The 16,623-nt window shown below is 37.2% G+C and overlaps 1 protein-coding gene across 18 annotated transcripts in view; it reads left to right on the top strand.

Moving 5' to 3' along the window:
- EPC2 (enhancer of polycomb 2) overlaps positions 1 to 16,623 on the top strand; it is a 137,864-nt gene that overhangs the window by 118,467 nt on the left and 2,774 nt on the right. For 13 of the 18 annotated variants that reach the window (XM_051848701.3, XM_051848700.3, XM_089329182.1 and 10 more), the window contains 5 exons: positions 1,108 to 1,197; positions 2,464 to 2,609; positions 2,716 to 3,059; positions 13,842 to 13,978; positions 15,901 to 16,060. In XM_051848701.3, coding sequence (XP_051704661.1) covers positions 1,108 to 1,197; positions 2,464 to 2,609; positions 2,716 to 3,059; positions 13,842 to 13,978; positions 15,901 to 16,060 — 877 coding nt within the window. Of the gene's footprint in view, positions 1 to 1,107; positions 1,198 to 2,463; positions 2,610 to 2,715; positions 3,060 to 4,966; positions 5,055 to 13,841; positions 13,979 to 15,900; positions 16,061 to 16,623 lie in introns of those variants that run through there. The other 5 variants (XM_089329181.1, XM_089329180.1, XM_089329187.1 and 2 more) reach the window with 2 other exon arrangements.

The raw sequence follows: 16,623 nt of genomic DNA, 5'->3' as shown, positions 1-16,623 counted from the left end.
TGCTGGCATCACAGCAGCAGCTTTACCCACTACGCCCAACACTAGCCCTTAATCTGTTTTTATGGTATTTATATAAAGTCTGCTTTCATGTATCCGTGACATTCCAGCAGTGCACTCAGATTATATAGGCTGTTTGGCCTGCTATCCCATGGCCTGGGCAGAATGCTTTTTTAGTTATGTGACACCTTTTGAAAATCTTTATTCTTTTTTCTTCTTTATGCAGCCAGTTTTCTTATCTTCAGCAAGTCATCTTTTCTGATTTTCTGCTTCGGATTTGCTAGATTTAAAAACCAATTTTGAAAAAATGAGTAGGGAGGGGTAGGCATTGAGTTTAGTGTTTAAGACACCTGAATCCCATATCACAGTGCCAGGATTTGATCCCTGATTCCAGTTTCTGACTCCAGCTTCCTACTAATGCAGACCCCGACAGGCAGCAGGTAATGACTGAAGCAGTTGGATTCCTGCCACCCTCAAGGGAGATCTTGACTGAATTCCTAGCTTTCAGCTTTCCCTGGCCCAGTCCCAGTAGTTGGTGGGCATTTGGAGAGTGAGCCAGTGGATGAGAGCTCTCTCTATCTTTCTGCCTCAACAATAAACATCTAAATAAAATCTTTGAAGAAATTTTTAAAAAACCGTCTTTTGAGTAAAATCTATGCCTTTTATGGCTTTGGTGGGGAGATGGTATTCGTAGTCCTTTTTTTACTTCCAGTTTTTGGTTTTATTGCAAACAGGTGAAGTTAATTGATAGAAGAATCCTAATTGTTATCATCAATGTGTGTGTGTGTGTATGGCCATGTACATTATTTACAAAAAAATAGGTGGGATATATAAAAACTGTACTGATTATTTTTAAGTCTGTACCACTTCATTCAGAAGCAATTAAGCAATACCATGTGTCTTTACCTGCAAAAATGAATACATTAAAAATAAGGATTTTTGGCCATAAAAAATGTTTGCTAATCATTAAATATTTTGGAAAGTTCACTGCTTACTATATGTAATATAGGAATGATTTACTGTTTGTGATCAGTTCTTAATTTTAGATCATTACACACATTGATCTTTTGGCTTTTGGTAACCCCTAAATGGAATGCCTTTTCTGGCTAGGTACCATCCCCAGTATCAGAACCTGAAGAAGAAAATGATCCTGATGGTCCCTGTGCTTTCAGAAGACGGGCAGGATGCCAGTATTATGCTGTAAGAACTTTATTTTTTTGTGGTGTTTTTGTGAACTAGAATCAACTGGTAACTCATGTCTGATAACTTAGTCTTAATCTAAAAGTGGGAAGTGCACCAGCATTTTTTATTTTACCTCCCCTAAGTGGATGTCAGTAAAAGATGCTGAAAGGTATGGAGTTCTTTACTTGGAAATTGATAATTCCTCATATTTCAGAAATGTCAAGCCTTCGAAGGCTTTAATTATAGCTTCTGCAGTTTGCAAAGATTGCTCAGTGTGTCATTGTTAGAGATACCTGGATTCTCTAAGCTTGTCCTGGAAGGAACATTTGATGACTGCTGAATGTTTATTGAAATTTATTATTGTACAAGCCTGTCTTGTGCGTACATACTCAGTAAATATCAAATGAACACAATAATTTTAAACTTCCCTCATGGCAATATTTTGTCTAGCAGTGATGTTTACAACTCCTTGACGCATTTACAAATTGCTCTGTGCTGTTATTAAGTTTCTGTGCAGCATTATATGGGGAAATGACTCTTACTTCCTAATGACCAGATTTTCAAGTAAACTACAACTATAGAGTTACAAAGGATGACTTTGGCTTTCTTATATGGCTTATAGAGACCATTTGTCATGTTGAATTTTGTGAATATATACATTGACAACTTTTTCAGGATGTGTGTCTTTAGTATAGGAGATACAGGAAATTCTTTTTTGGAATTTCTTTATAGGTCATGCTGATGAAAAAGGGGGGAATTATTCTGAAAGGAAGAAGAAGTGATAAGATACAGAAAAATAGAAAGATGAAAGGAATGGGAAGGCAAAGAAGTAGGCTAAATGTTTCTTAAAAAATAAGGAAACTTCAACTTGAAGTTCAAACTATAACACTTCTGTGTGTGTTTGAAGTGCAATTTTCAGTCCAAAAGTTTTTTCTTCTGATTTACCTCAATAGGAAGCCTATAAATTACTAATTTTACCATCTCTACTTTGTACATTGATATTAAAAGCCATATTATTCTTTAAAGATACATATCTTTTAAAATATACCCTAGATATATTTAAGCTAATTCAGTTTGGGTAATGTTGGTATGATGTACTTTTGATTCAATTTTGTAAAATTTGATCTGTTTAAATAATTTAAGCCCCAGTTTACAGTTTTACATCTAGATGCAAATTGTTCGTTCAGCTACTCCTGCTGTTAGTTTATTTTTATCATAGTTTAACTGTCTTCATTTGAAATTTACTTCTTGAGTTTTTCTTTTTTTTTTTTTTTTACTTCGCAGCCTCGTTTGGATCAGGCTAACCATTCATGTGAAAACTCAGAATTGGCAGAATTGGATAAATTGAGGTATAGGCATTGCCTTACAACACTTACAGTCCCAAGAAGATGTATAGGATTTGCAAGGAGGCGAATTGGCAGAGGTGGAAGGTAAACCATTTGTTTTGACATGGCTTTTTGCTTACAAGCTGCCAGAAAGGGTAGGGAAAAATGTTAGGCCGTTCCAGTTAATATTTGGTTTTATGTTCTTTTCCAGGGTCATAATGGACCGAATATCTACAGAACATGATCCAGTCTTGAAACAGATAGACCCTGAAATGCTGAATGGTTTTTCAAGCTCTTCCCAAACTATAGACTTTTCTTCTAATTTCTCTCGGACCAATGCTTCCAGTAAACATTGTGAAAATAGACTGTCCCTTTCTGAAATACTAAGCAATATCAGATCATGTCGACTACAGTGTTTCCAGCCAAGGCTACTAAATTTACAGGACAGTGATAGTGAAGAATGTACCTCAAGAAAACCAGGGCAGACTGTGAACAATAAAAGAGTTTCTGCGGCATCTGTAGCTTTATTGAACACCAGCAAGAATGGCATATCAGGTAAGCTGTCATTTTCCTAAGAGTATATCAACTATTTTCTCCTTAATTTTCATTATATACTAAATAAACTCAAGGTAAATTTCAAAGGTTTATTTTTATAACATCACTCGGGAGGGATTTTACCTTAACTTAGTGTATTCTTTTTTCAGCCTAAAAATCCAAATCCTATTGTGGTTCACATTTTAACCAAAATGTCCTGATGTCTGTAGAACCATTGACATGTATGGCTGGTCCCCAACTGAGATTGATTTACGATATTTCAACTTTAGGATGGGGTGAAAGCAATATGCATTCAGCAGAAAGTATGCTGAATTTTGAATTTTGGTCTTTAAAGATTTGTTTATTTGAAAATAAGAGTTAAACAGAGGGAGACACACTGACAGATCTTCCATCCATGGGTTCACTCCCCAGATGGCCACAATGGCTAGTGCTGGGCCACCCCAAAGCCAGGAGCTTCATCTAGGTCTCCCATGTGGGAAGCAGGGGCCCAAACACTTGGACCATCTCCTGCTGCTTTTCCCAGGCCATTAACAGGGAGCTGAATCAGAAGTGGAGCAGCTGGTACACAAAGTGGCTCCCATATGGGATGCTGGCGTCACAGGCAGTGGCTTTGCTTGCTATGCCGCCACACTGGCCCCTGAATTTTGGACTTTTCCAGGAATAGCATTATGTGGATGGATGAGCTCTTGAAATGCTGGGCAGTACCAGTGAACAGCGGCTCCCACTGAAAGAATGTTTATCCATCATGAGGATAAACAGACAATACTCTAGAGAGCCTTGTGTAACCAAGCTGTGATATTGGTGTATTACGTGCATTTTAGTTTAATGATGAGTTTATTGGGATGGTAACCCTGTCATAAGTCACCATCTGCCTGTTGAGTGTGTGTGCCTAGTATGGTGTATGTGTAGACAGAATCCTAAGAAAATTCTCCATGGGTAAACTACTTACAATTTGCCTCCAAATCATTATAGTACAAAATTTTCCCTTTTGTGTATTAACTTGCTTAAATGTAAGGATTGTTCCTTGAGAGAACCATTGAAAGTTTCCTCTCTGAAAAAATTTTTAGTAGGCTCCTTATGAATAGGTGTACTTTTTGTCGGAAAGCTTACTTCTCCAACTGAGATCAGAAATTTTTTCCTCCTATTTTAAGAGACATTCTACTCAAATGAATTTAATACAGTTATCCTTGCTATCTTCAGGAAATTGGTTCCAGGACCCCCCCCACCAGATACTGAAATCCATGGAATTCCCTTATGTAAAATGGTGTAGTGTTTGTATATGATCCACATACATCTTTGGATATACTTTAAATTATTGCCAGGTTGTATATAATACCTAAAACAATATAAATGTTTTCCAAAATAGTCAGTATAATATATTGTTTATAGAATAGTGGCCCCAGAATGACCTATGTGTGTTCTTTACAAACGCTGTTTTCTTTTTCTTAAATATTTTGAGGTTGGTTGAATCTGGATTTGGAACCCAAGGATACCTAGGAACAATTGTATTTTTATGTTATGTACGTTGTAGATAATGTGTAGTATCAAGGGAATCTTACATATAAATTTAATTTGCTTTTTCTCTGTGGTTAATCTTTATCACATATATACAAATGTGTACAACTTTTAAATGTCCTTATTACATACACATTATAAATAATGTGTGGTATGCAGACAAAAGTAGATATGACATGACTAACTACTTATGTCCTTTCTTTCTTTATAAAGCATGTGTTTTAGAATTATTTCCTGGATGATGCACTTTAGGATGTGAAATTATATTAAACTTCTTTATACAGTGATTTTAAATCATTTTAACTTGAACTCTCATCTCAGTAGTTTTCAGTCTTTTTTAGTTACTGAACTGCCTGTTTTCCAACTTGACTTAGACATTTATCTGTTTAAAGGTTATAATGGAAAATTGGATTTGTTTGAATGATTGGAAGTTGGCATATCATTTCTCCATATTAGTTGGTTAATTTTCTCCTAAACGAACTTAGGTAAGGAAAAATGGCATCCCATTATATAAAGTTCATGAGTCTGTGAAGTTTAATGAGATTTTGAAGCTGAAGTAGATAAATACCTAATATGAGCAGAGATGACAAGATTCTTAGAATTCTGAAGATAGTAGGAAGTTGACAGATACTAGGTCAAATCTATATTCAGCCAACGCTGAAACATACCTCAAATTATTTAAACAAGAATTCCTGTACCAAACATTGCTCAAAATAATTAGAGGCATTTGTAATTATATTTGGCCATAGGCTGAATTTTTTCCCTTCTAATGCATACCATATTTTAAAAATGGTTTGGTATTTTCCTTTTCAATTTGAACACGGCCAGATATTTGCAGCTTTCTACTATATACGCCAGATGAACTCTAGATTTAACTTGACTTTTGCAGAAAATGTACATATGTTGTCTGTTGTATCATCAATATTACATATGTATTGATGTAAAATATAACAATGCAAATTAAATAACTCCATGATAATCAGTTCTGTAATTCTCTGACACTACCACACATATATCAACATAAAATATGCATTTAAAATACCATTTTGATCATGCATGCACTACTCAGGTGAACTTAAATCATGAATGCACAGTGTTAACATCATAGGCAGTAAGGGGTTTTTGCATGTTTGCCTTTCCCTTGTCATCAGAAAAAAATAATCTTTTTGGACTGTTTAATCTTTCCTGTTTTTTTTAATGTCTTCAACATTGTATCATTTCCTTCACTTGAAAAATTCTAAGCTTCAGCAAACAACCGAGGTCAGCTAGAAGTCTATTTTGAAATCAAGTCTTAGCTGGTGCCGCGGCTCACTAGGCTAATCCTCCGCCTTGCAGCGCCAGCACACCGGGTTCTAGTCCCGGTCCGGGCACCGGATTCTGTCCCTGTTGCCCCTCTTCCAGGCCAGCTCTCTGCTATGGCCCGGAAGTGCAGTGGAGGATGGCCCAAGTGCTTGGGCCCTGCACCCCATGGGAGACCAGGAGAAGCACCTGGCTCCTGGCTTCGGATCAGTGCTATGCGCCAGCCGTAGCGCGGCAGCCATTGGAGGGTGAACCAACGGCAAAAAGGAAGACCTTTCTCTCTGTCTCTCTCTCTCTCTCTCACTGTCCACTCTGCCTGTCAAAAAAAAAAAAAAAAAAAAAAAAGAAAAAGAAAAAAAAGAAATCAAGTCTTTCATATGTAATCATTTGTTACTAGAATAAAAGATTTTGTTTAAAGGCTGTCTTTTCTGCAGGCCGGGCCTTGCTAGTCCTTGTGGCTACAAGATTTTTGTTTTTAATAAACCTATTTAAAAATACAGGCATCAGAGTATAAATACATGATGAAAAAACTTTGAATAGCATTTGGTAACAACTGAAAAGCCATGGTAATTTTAAGTCTCCATTTTATAAGTTATGTTCATTACATGGTTTTCTCAGATAATTTTGAGAGAATTCAGTTACAGCTCAGTAAATCTTTATGAATTTCCTCATTTACATAAAAAGAATGTAGGAGTTTTTGTTTTTTAGAAAGTTGTATTTTTACTTTTGATGCACACATACACAGAAGAATGGAATCCTCATGTATTTGGTTTATTTTCTGTATTTGCTTTCTTTTAATCTAGATGTCTTTAAGACTTTTGTCTTCCTTTTATTCTTAGTGTGCTTGATTATGAAAGCATGTGTGTTTTTAAGAGTAACAAGTCTGACACAGGACCATATTTTGACATGGCAGAATATCACTGAGTTATACAAATTATTCATACTGAATTTTTTTTGAAAAAGATTTATTTTATTTATTTGAAGGAGTTAGAGGGAGAGACACAGAACTTTTCCATCCTTTGGTTCACTCCCCAAATAGACACAATGACCAGGGCTGGGCGAGGCCAAAGCCAAGAGCCAGGAGCTTTTTCCAGGTCTTCCACATGGATTCAAGGGCCCAAGCACTTGGGCTGTCTTCAGCTTTCCTAGGTGCAATAACAGGGAGCTAGACCAGAAGTGGAGCAGCCGAGACTCAAACCAGCGCCTATATGGGATGCCAGTGTCACAGGCAGCAGCTTTAACAAACACTGTGCCACAACGCCAGCCCCTCTTACTGATTTTTGTTCACAGCTAGGAAATTGCAGCAAATGAAAGGCTTAATCAGAAATAGAAACCTAATATATTTGATAATAAAATTTGTTTATATCATAAGCTCTTTAATTCTTAAAACCAAGAGGTTTGCATCATATATAAACTTTGGAGGGCTGGTTAAAAGAATTTTCTTACTTTCATTTTGTTAATAACCCTGATTAATATTTTCCAAGCCATAAACATCAGGTCCAAAATACATTTTATTATTTTTTATATACTTAAAGGAAAATTGAACTGTATGTCTTAAAGACTTTGATTTTAAAGTAAAAATACTCTTAACTAGTAAATAAAATAAAGGTGTATCTTCTTAATTGAGAAACTCTTCTCAAATAAAAACAGGACAAAGGAAAAGGTAGATTGCACTGAACCTCACAAATGAATAGCCAAGGAAAATGAATTTTATGCACAATTATTTAGTATGTATTATATACAAAGAACTGTTAAATGCTTAAAAGTTGGAAAGTTTTACTAGACAGAAATCCTTACCTTCAAGAAACTTAAGGTACATGGCAAATACAGCATTCTTTATAGTCTTTAGTCATTTCAAACTACAGTATTCTTTAACATCTAATCTTGATATTCGCTAATACACAGTTGCAAATTAGTGTATTTTTTCTTTCTTTTTCTCAATCTGTCTTAATATGCTGGATTAATACTAGCAACCTTTTTTTAAATCAACTCCAGTTATTGTCAGTCACCAATTTGTAAAATCATCAACAGTCTATACAGTTTTTCTAGAGAAATTCCTGACTTTTAATTGAATTTAGTTTCTTTTCCTGTTCTTTTTTGTCAGAAAATATTTGCAAGCATAAAAGTTTTAGAATGATTAAAATTGCTTTAATGAATAGCTAATGTACTCAAAAGGATTTATTTGGAGGAATTTAGGGTTGCTTCCAAAGATGAGAAATTCAGGCCTAAGGGATCAAAAGATTTTTGTTTGATTACTAAAGGAAACTGTGATGAAGCTCCAATTTTAACTGTTTAACTTGAGTGTCAGAAATTTAATTGGATCTTTAGTCTGTTTTCATTATCTTGACATACAGTTGTTTCTTAGTCTTGGCCCCTCTCACCTTCCCACTCTCCGTATGGGCAGTTTTGCCTTCAGCTGTAAGAGTTAGATTTACAGGATATATGTAGTCCTAGACAGGTAGTGTCAACTAGCCTGAATTAGAAGGTTTATCTTTGGCTCTACTGGTTTATGCAAACTTTGCACCTGACTCCCCACTATAACCTGGAATATTTGAAATAGAATTCTGCCTTCTCCATTTCCCAGAGTATTTCTAGATCTGTCTTTTAAAAAAAAAAAAGTTTAAATGTAATAAAGACCTACCTGATAGATGAAGAAATGCTGGAGAATACATTCATTTTGACTTTTTGATAATCTCTACTATCAACATTAGATATTCTTCATTAAACTGTGAAAATTTGGTATGGACCAGTATTTTGGAAAAAAAAAATCATGGCTTCCCAAGCATATCACATCTTAGCCTAGGTTGAGAAACACTACATTTTTTTTTTAAGCTTTTATTTAATGAATATAGATTTCCGAAGTACAGCTTATGGATTACATTGGCATCCCCCTTACCCCCGATGACTTCCCTCCCACCCGCAACCCTCCCCTTTCCCGCTCGCTCTCCCCTTCCATTCATATCAAGATTCATTTTCAATTTTCTATATATACAGAAGATCAGTTTAGTATACATTAAGTAAAGATTTCAACAGTTTGCACCCCCATGGAAACACAAAGTGAAATATACTGTTTGAGTACTCGTTATAGCATTACATCTCAATGTACAGCACATTAAGGACAGAGATCCTACATGAGGAGTAAGTGCACAGTGACTCCTGTTGTTGACTTTACAAATTGACACTCCTGTTTATGGCATCAGTAATCTCCCTATGCTCCAGTCATGAGTTTCCAAGGCTATGGAAGCCTTTTGAGTTCTCCGACTCTTATCTTGTTTAGACAAGGTCATAGTCAAAGTGGAGGTTCTCTCCTCCCTTCAGAGAAAGGTACCCCCTTCTTTGAAGACCTTTTCTTTCCACTGGGATCTCACTCACAGAGATCTTTCATTTAGGTTTTTTGTGTTTTTTTTTTTTGTTTTTTTTGTTTTTTTTTTTTTTTTTTTTGCCAGAGTGTCTTGGCTTTCCATGCCTGAAATACTCATGGGCTTTTCAGCCGGATCCAAATGCCTTTAGGGCTGATTCTGAGGCCCGAGTGCTGTTTAGGACATCTGCCATTCTATGAGTCTGCTGTGTATCTCGCTTCCCATGTTGGATCACTCTCCCCTTTATTTATTCTATCGGTTAGTATTAGCAGGTACTAGACTTGTTTATGTGCTCCCTTTGACTCTTAGACCTATCAGTGTGATCAATTGTGAACTGAAATTGATCACTTGGACTAGTGAGATGGCATTGGTACATTCCACCTTGATGGGATTGAATTGGAATCCCCTGGTATGGAGAAACACTACATTAAAAGTTAAATGATTGTGAAGAAAAAAAAAGTCCCAAAAAACAAAGGCAGGTATAAGCACAAAAGTCATCATCCAATGTGTATTTCCATTAGGTTTTTATTTTTTATCAATGAAACAGCAATATAGTTTAGCAAATATTTGTAAAAATTTCACATATACTCAAGAAAGCCTGTGTGGGCCCAAGCTTAAAAAATAGTAATCAAGAGCTCTATGATTATGAAATTAATGTAGAATCTGTGAAATTGCCCAGAGTTAGTTTTCAGTGTATCACTATCAGAGGGAAAGATGCTAAGAGGTCACCCTAGGCAGAGTACCATATAGAGACCACAATCTGAAACCTAATGGATGAAATGATGACTGTCTTGGACCTTGGAGAACAAAATCAACATTCCAAGGATGGTGACAAGTATTCTAAGAAAAGGAACATGGATTCATCTGAGGGATAAAAGCAAACTGAAAATCTAACAAGATATGTAATGAGTCAGATATACAGAAGATAAAAAGGTCAAGGGCTATTGTGTAAAGTAGACTGGTCTCTGTCTCTTGATCTCTCCTTCTCTCTCTTTCTCTCTTGATCTCTCTTACACTCTTTTCCTTCTTTGCCCCTTCCCTTCGGTCTGTCTGGTTTCCTCCACCAATAAACCCTTTCTCTTAAAAAAAAAAAAAAAGAAAAGAAAAAAAGACTGTTGGAAAAGTATTCAAATGTTACTTAGTACAGAGTGACATATTTGGATATACGAAAGAGAAAAAAATTTTAAGGTGTATTTTATTTATTTGAAAGAGCTACAGAGAGAGGCAAAGCCAGAGACAGAGTTCTTTGATCCCGCTCGTTCACTCCCCAAATGACCACAATGGCCAGGAGCCTCTCCTTGGTCTCCCATTGGGATGCAGGGGCCCAAAGACTTGAGCCATCTTCTGCTTTCCCAGGCCATAAGCAGAGAGCTGGTTGGGAAGTAGAGCAGCAGGGACTTGAACCAGCACCCATATGGGTTGCTGGTGCTGCAGGCCTGGGCTTTAGCCTGCTCTGCCAGAGTACCAGCCCCTAGAAGAGAAAATGCTGTAATAGCTATACTAGTTTGTTAGAATATATTGCCTGGTTAGATTTGTACTTCCCATCTAGCTACAGTAGTGAAATATTATCACCTTACAAAGCGATCAAATGTATGGTTACTTTTAAACTGATAAGACTTGGGGGCATGAGATATAGTAGATTTAAGATCAGTTAGTTCAAAGAACTAAGCTTGGCCCTAAGCAAGAGAAGCAGAGATTTCTCGTTTGTACATTGCAGCATCTCCTTTGTGCCAGTATTCTCCCATCCCATACAGTCCCTATCCTGCATCTCAATCCTAAACAGGTTTATTCTACTCTATGAAATCTTTCTTTTGCCTTTTTTATGACCCAAACCAATGTAAGAAATCTCTTATGGAAGTATTTCAGTAACTTATGAAGGAAAAAATAATTAATAGAGAAAGTGCTTTCAGTCAGATTTCCACCCTCCACTTGCCAGCAGGTCAACTCTGAAAACAGCAATTCAGTAAAACCATACATTTCTTACCACTTTGTTTTCATCTCACAATGATAAAGGAGTCAGAAAGGATATTCTAGTGTGTGTTCCAGTTTTGTGCCATGATTACTATTTGCTATTTTTGTCAAAGGATTTGAAATAATGCTGAACAATTCTCTAGAAATTTTCTTGTTTTCAGCACAAAATACCTTTATAGTAATGAAAGAGCTGCATGTCAAGAATAAATATAACATACAGAACTTGAGCTGTTGGGGAAGAGAAAAAATGAAAACGAGTTTTAAAAGTATATCCATGTTAGAGAATAAAGTTTGTGTCAGTGGTTCTCCGCCAGAAATGGGATCAGGGATCAAATTTTTGGTATCAAAGTCAGCAGACAGTAGCCCCATATTTTTTGACACTTCTGAAAATTAAGAACTGTTTTTCCGTCATAGTAATACAAATTTAATGTTGTGGAGCAAAAATGGAAGTATATATAAAGCTTTATTCATCTATGAGGGTTAATCAACACTTCACAGAAAATAGACTATACTAAACATAACTTGTTAGATGTCTAATTTATCATCACTTTTTTTTTAATTTGTGACTAGTAAATATAAAAATTTGGGGAAATCAAATAGCTTAAGTTAGGATAAATTCCCTTAGGTCATATAGATTGCATTCTTCCATTGCATGTAGAGATTGACACAAATTACTTGGTATTGTTTTTACATGTATCTTTGCTTCATAGCTACTGCAGGATTTTCCTCTTGATTTACTTTTTCCTGTATTCACTGGGACTCTTGGCATAGTCCTCTGTATTATAGTTGGCAATAAATATGTATTGGGTGAAGTAGCTGGGAGAGAGGAAAGGAGACGGTAAAGAAAAATAGAACAAAATTACTCTGGAGTGTTTCACTGTTGCCTAACTCTAACAGTGTACTTCTATGTAATTAGCTTATCAGTGGACTACTTAAACATTGATAAATAAATTTTGTTTATATTTAAGAGAAATTCTCCATATTACAACTATTATTAGCTGATCTTTTTTTTTAAAATTTATTTATTTATTTTATTTTTTGACAGGCAGAGTGGACAGTGAGAGAGAGACAGAGAGACAGGTCTTCCTTTTGCCGTTGGTTCACCCTCCAATGGCCGCCGCGGCCAGCGCGCTGCTGCCGGCACACCGCGCTGATCCGATGGCAGGAGCCAGGTGCTTCTCCTGGTCTCCCATGGGGTGCAGGGCCCAAGGACTTGGGCCATCCTCCACTGCACTCCCTGGCCACAGCAGAGAGCTGGCCTGGAAGAGGGGCAACCGGGACAGAATCCAGCGCCCCGACCGGGACTAGAACCTGGTGTGCTGGCGCCGCAAGGCGGAGGATTAGCCTAGTGAGCCGCGGCGCCGGCCAGCTGATCTTTTAATTGAAAATTTTAGATGTGTTATTTTTATTTAAAACTTTTTTTACTTGAGAGAACTCTCTCTCTAAAGTTCTCCCATTGGCTAGTTCACTCCTCAAATTACTGCAATAGCTCCCCAACTGGAGCCAGATCCAGGAGGCATGGACTCAATGCAGGTCTCCTCTGTGGGTGTCAAGAATCCTGTCACTTGAGCCATCACTGTTTTCTTCTGAAGTCCACATTATTAAGAAGCTAGAGTCAGGAGGGAAGCTGGATCTTGAACCCACACACTCTGATGTATATGACATGGGAGTTTTAAACCACATCGTAACTTCTGGTTCATATGTCTACCCTCTACCTCCCATTAACTTTTAAAGCCCTTGGTAACAACATAGTTGTTGTATGCATTGCATATTTAATTGTATGAAACTTTTCTGAATTCTAGTTCATATTTTTACAGATAGGATTTGTTTCAGGCATTGACTTGGCTTAAACTATGGCCTATGGTTATATTAAGTGAACATCTTTGCTCTCCAATTTGTAATCAGAAAAGTGTTTTCACTGTCATGAAAACCAGCGGTCCTGTTTTATTATTAAGGCTATAACCTAATAATATTATTTATTTTAATCAATGTTTTTCTCATGTGGTCACTGTAATGTACAGAATTAAGAGCAATCTCAAAGATATCAAGTCTGAATGAATGACAAAATCCTCATGGTAGTACTTTATGGTACAATAAAACCATATACAGAAACTTTTTTAAGCATGCAATTATTTTTTTAAGATTTGTGTATTCATTTATTTGAAAGGTAGAATGAAAGACAGAAATATCTCATCTGCTACCTCAGTCCTCAAATGGCCACAACAGACAGACTTGGCCAGGCTGAAACCAGGATCCTGGAACTCCATCTGGGTCTCCCATGTAGGTGGCAAGGGTCCAAGCAGTTGGGCCTCCCATGTGCATTAGCAGGTGGCTGGACCAGAAGGGGAGCAGCCAGGACTTGAACTGGTGCTCCTATGGGACACTGATGTCAAAGGCAGTGACTCGTCCACTGCGCCATAACACCAGCCCCCAAAGCATGTGATAGTAAGGACATCTTGGATATCAGTATATGAAAGCTTATAACAAATGAAAGATTTGTCATGTCTCTTGGGTTCTTTGCTGATAATGTGTATTTCATTATTTTTCATGTCAATTATGCAGTGTTTGTCATTTTCTACTAGAGTTGTTAAAAATACTTTAAAACATATTTATTTCTGAAATTAATGTCCTTTACCAGTAACAGGGGGTATCACAGAAGAGCAGTTTCAGACACATCAACAGCAGTTAGTTCAAATGCAAAGGCAGCAACTTGCTCAGCTTCAGCAGAAACAGCAATCTCAGCATTCCTCGCAACAGACACATCCGAAAGCACAGGTGAGCCTGTCTTTTAATCATGGTTATGTTCCTTTCTTTTGTGATAGTGTAGTTTTGCTCAGTTTTAGTCAAGGAGCAGGTAATAACCTTGATATCTTAATTTGGGGAATCTAACCTGGATTTCTTTGATTTATGTAATTTTAAATAACTAATTTTCCTAGAGTAATCTCTGACTATTAACTGCTTTTGGAGGCAAGGTTATTGAGTATGTGTCTAATTATATTTTGTTAAAACCATCATCTCTTACCTCCATTTCCCTAAAAAAGATTTTGTTCAAAGATATACCTTGCCTATCACCTTCCTAAACTATTATAAACAGTGAATCACATTTCCCTGTAGAAAATAATTACCACTAGAGGAAGTTGTCCATAGACACCATTAAATGAAGACATGATACTAGGGATAAGAATAAAAACACTACATAGCACCCAGTTGCCAGAAGGATCTAGCTCTGCCACCACCTTTATATTATTCGTGTAAGACTCGCTGTGGACTTGGGCCTCCAGAGCTTTATAGAATAAATTTCTGTTGTCTTATGCCCCTAAAAACAAAACTGAATCTGTTTCACGTTTGAATCACCTGAAAAAGATAAACAAACCTTGCATTGTAGGTCTTCAGTTTTGTTTTTCAATAATACTGGAAATACTTGTAAAGTAGTGACTGAGCTTAACTCAATCTTAGTTATATTCTGAGAGCTCAAGCCGTTTAATTTGTAGAGTGAATACACCTTCCTTGAAGATCCTGAGTCCAGCACCATGAAAACTTCAGTGACTGTGACGTGTACAGTCATGGGTTGTTGGCATAGTAACAGACAGCTTTATACAGAATAAAGGAAGACTGGACATTAAACTTAGCTGTGTTAGCTTTTTCTTGGATAACCAGTCTAAAGCATTTTCAGCCTACTTCACAAGGTTTTTACTCTGATAAAAATGATGATTAGCCATCTCTGATTTCATTTTACCTGTAGTAGCAAGCCTATCACACATTTTTGAACATTTATTTTATTTATTTGAAAGGCAGAGTGACAGGTAGAAACAAGGAGAAAAAGATTTTTCATCTGCTGGTTCACTCCCCATATGGCTATGATGGTTGAGGCTGTGTAGGCTGAAACCAGAAGCCAGAAACTTCATCCAGTTCTCCCACATGGGTGGAAGGAGCCCAGTTACTCGAGCCATCTTCTGCTGCTTTTCCAGGCACATTAGCAGGGAGCTGGATCAGAAGTGGAACAGCTGGGACTCTATCCAGTGCTCATATGGAATGTCTGCATCACAGGTGGCAGTCTAATGCACTGTACCACAGTACTGGTCCCAAGAAGTGCTTTTAAAAGTGCTTGAGAATAAGCCATTGTTGTGACATAGTGGGTGAGCTGCCACCTGCAGCTCTGGCATCTTATATCTGAGTGCCAGTTTAAATCCAGGATACTGTGCTTCTGATCCAGCTCCTTGCTAAAGTACCTGGGAAAGCAGCAGAAGATGGCCTGAATACTTGTGCCCCTGCCATCCATTTGAGAGACTTGGATGGAGATCCACGTTCTTGGCTTTGGCCTGATCCAGCCCCATCTGTTGTGGCCATTTAGGGAATGAACCAAGAGGTAGAAGATCTGGCTCCCTTTATCTCAGTAACTCTGTCTTCCAAATAAAATCTTTAGGGAAAAAAAAACACTCATTGACATTTATTGGAAAAATTAATAAACCATGAAGGGTTTCAGTTTTTTGATCCCCTAATTCTTAGAAATAATTCTTGCCAGTTTTTAGCTACTTCCTGCTCCATATGCCAAAAATAAGTATTTTTGTAGACTGTAAGTTTTACAGTCTAAACATGTGTACCAGTTAAAGATTAGGCTCTTGGGCTTGCCTCATTCCTTAATATGCTTATGAAATTGCATCTAAAAAAATGAGAATTTAACTTTGTCCATTTTATAGGGCTCAAGCACCTCTGACTGTATGTCTAAAACACTTGACTCAGCCAGCGCCCACTTTGCTGCATCTGCAGTGGTCAGTGCACCTGTTCCAAGTCGCAGTGAGGTGGTCAAGGAACAGAACCCTGGCCACAACAACATAAACGGTGTTGTCCAGCCTTCAGGTATGGCTGCAGTTTTCATGTGTACTAACTCACTTGAAGTTGTAACTCACTGAGTTGTGGTATGGTCTTTGCTCTTTTATATCCTTGGGAAAAATATATCTAAGAAGTAGTCAGTATGCTTCAGAATTTCTTTGGAAAGATAAAGGAGAATGGCTGGGTGTTCTATAGAGTTCATGTGGAACCTGTTCCCTGTTTCTTCTGTGTACATTGAATATCTACCTGTAGAGCATCTTTAACTGTCAGTTACCTCACATCTTAGGAAATCCTTCAGGCTGGTTACTGTTGAATCATCCAAGCATTGATTAAAAAGGTGATATTTAATCCAGGACAGTCTATAATAAGTTTGAAATTTGGTTTACTTTCCCACCCTTACATATTCACATGCATACTTTTGACTCCTTCTATTAAGATCCCGTATTGCTGTCAGCCTCTGTCTGCTTCTTAGATCTCCTGAGTCCTCAATGACTTGCTGTCCCATCATAACTTCAGCTGCCTCTCAGAATCTAGGATTTTCCAGTTGCTTTGATAGGTACCCATGATCCTGAATTTCTTTTCTTACCAGT

This window comes from Oryctolagus cuniculus, chromosome 3 (genome assembly GCF_051225735.1).
Source record: "Oryctolagus cuniculus isolate XC-2025 breed Fujian yellow rabbit chromosome 3, ASM5122573v1, whole genome shotgun sequence".
NCBI lineage: Eukaryota > Metazoa > Chordata > Mammalia > Lagomorpha > Leporidae > Oryctolagus > Oryctolagus cuniculus.
This window is presented reverse-complemented; position numbering and strand designations above follow the sequence as displayed.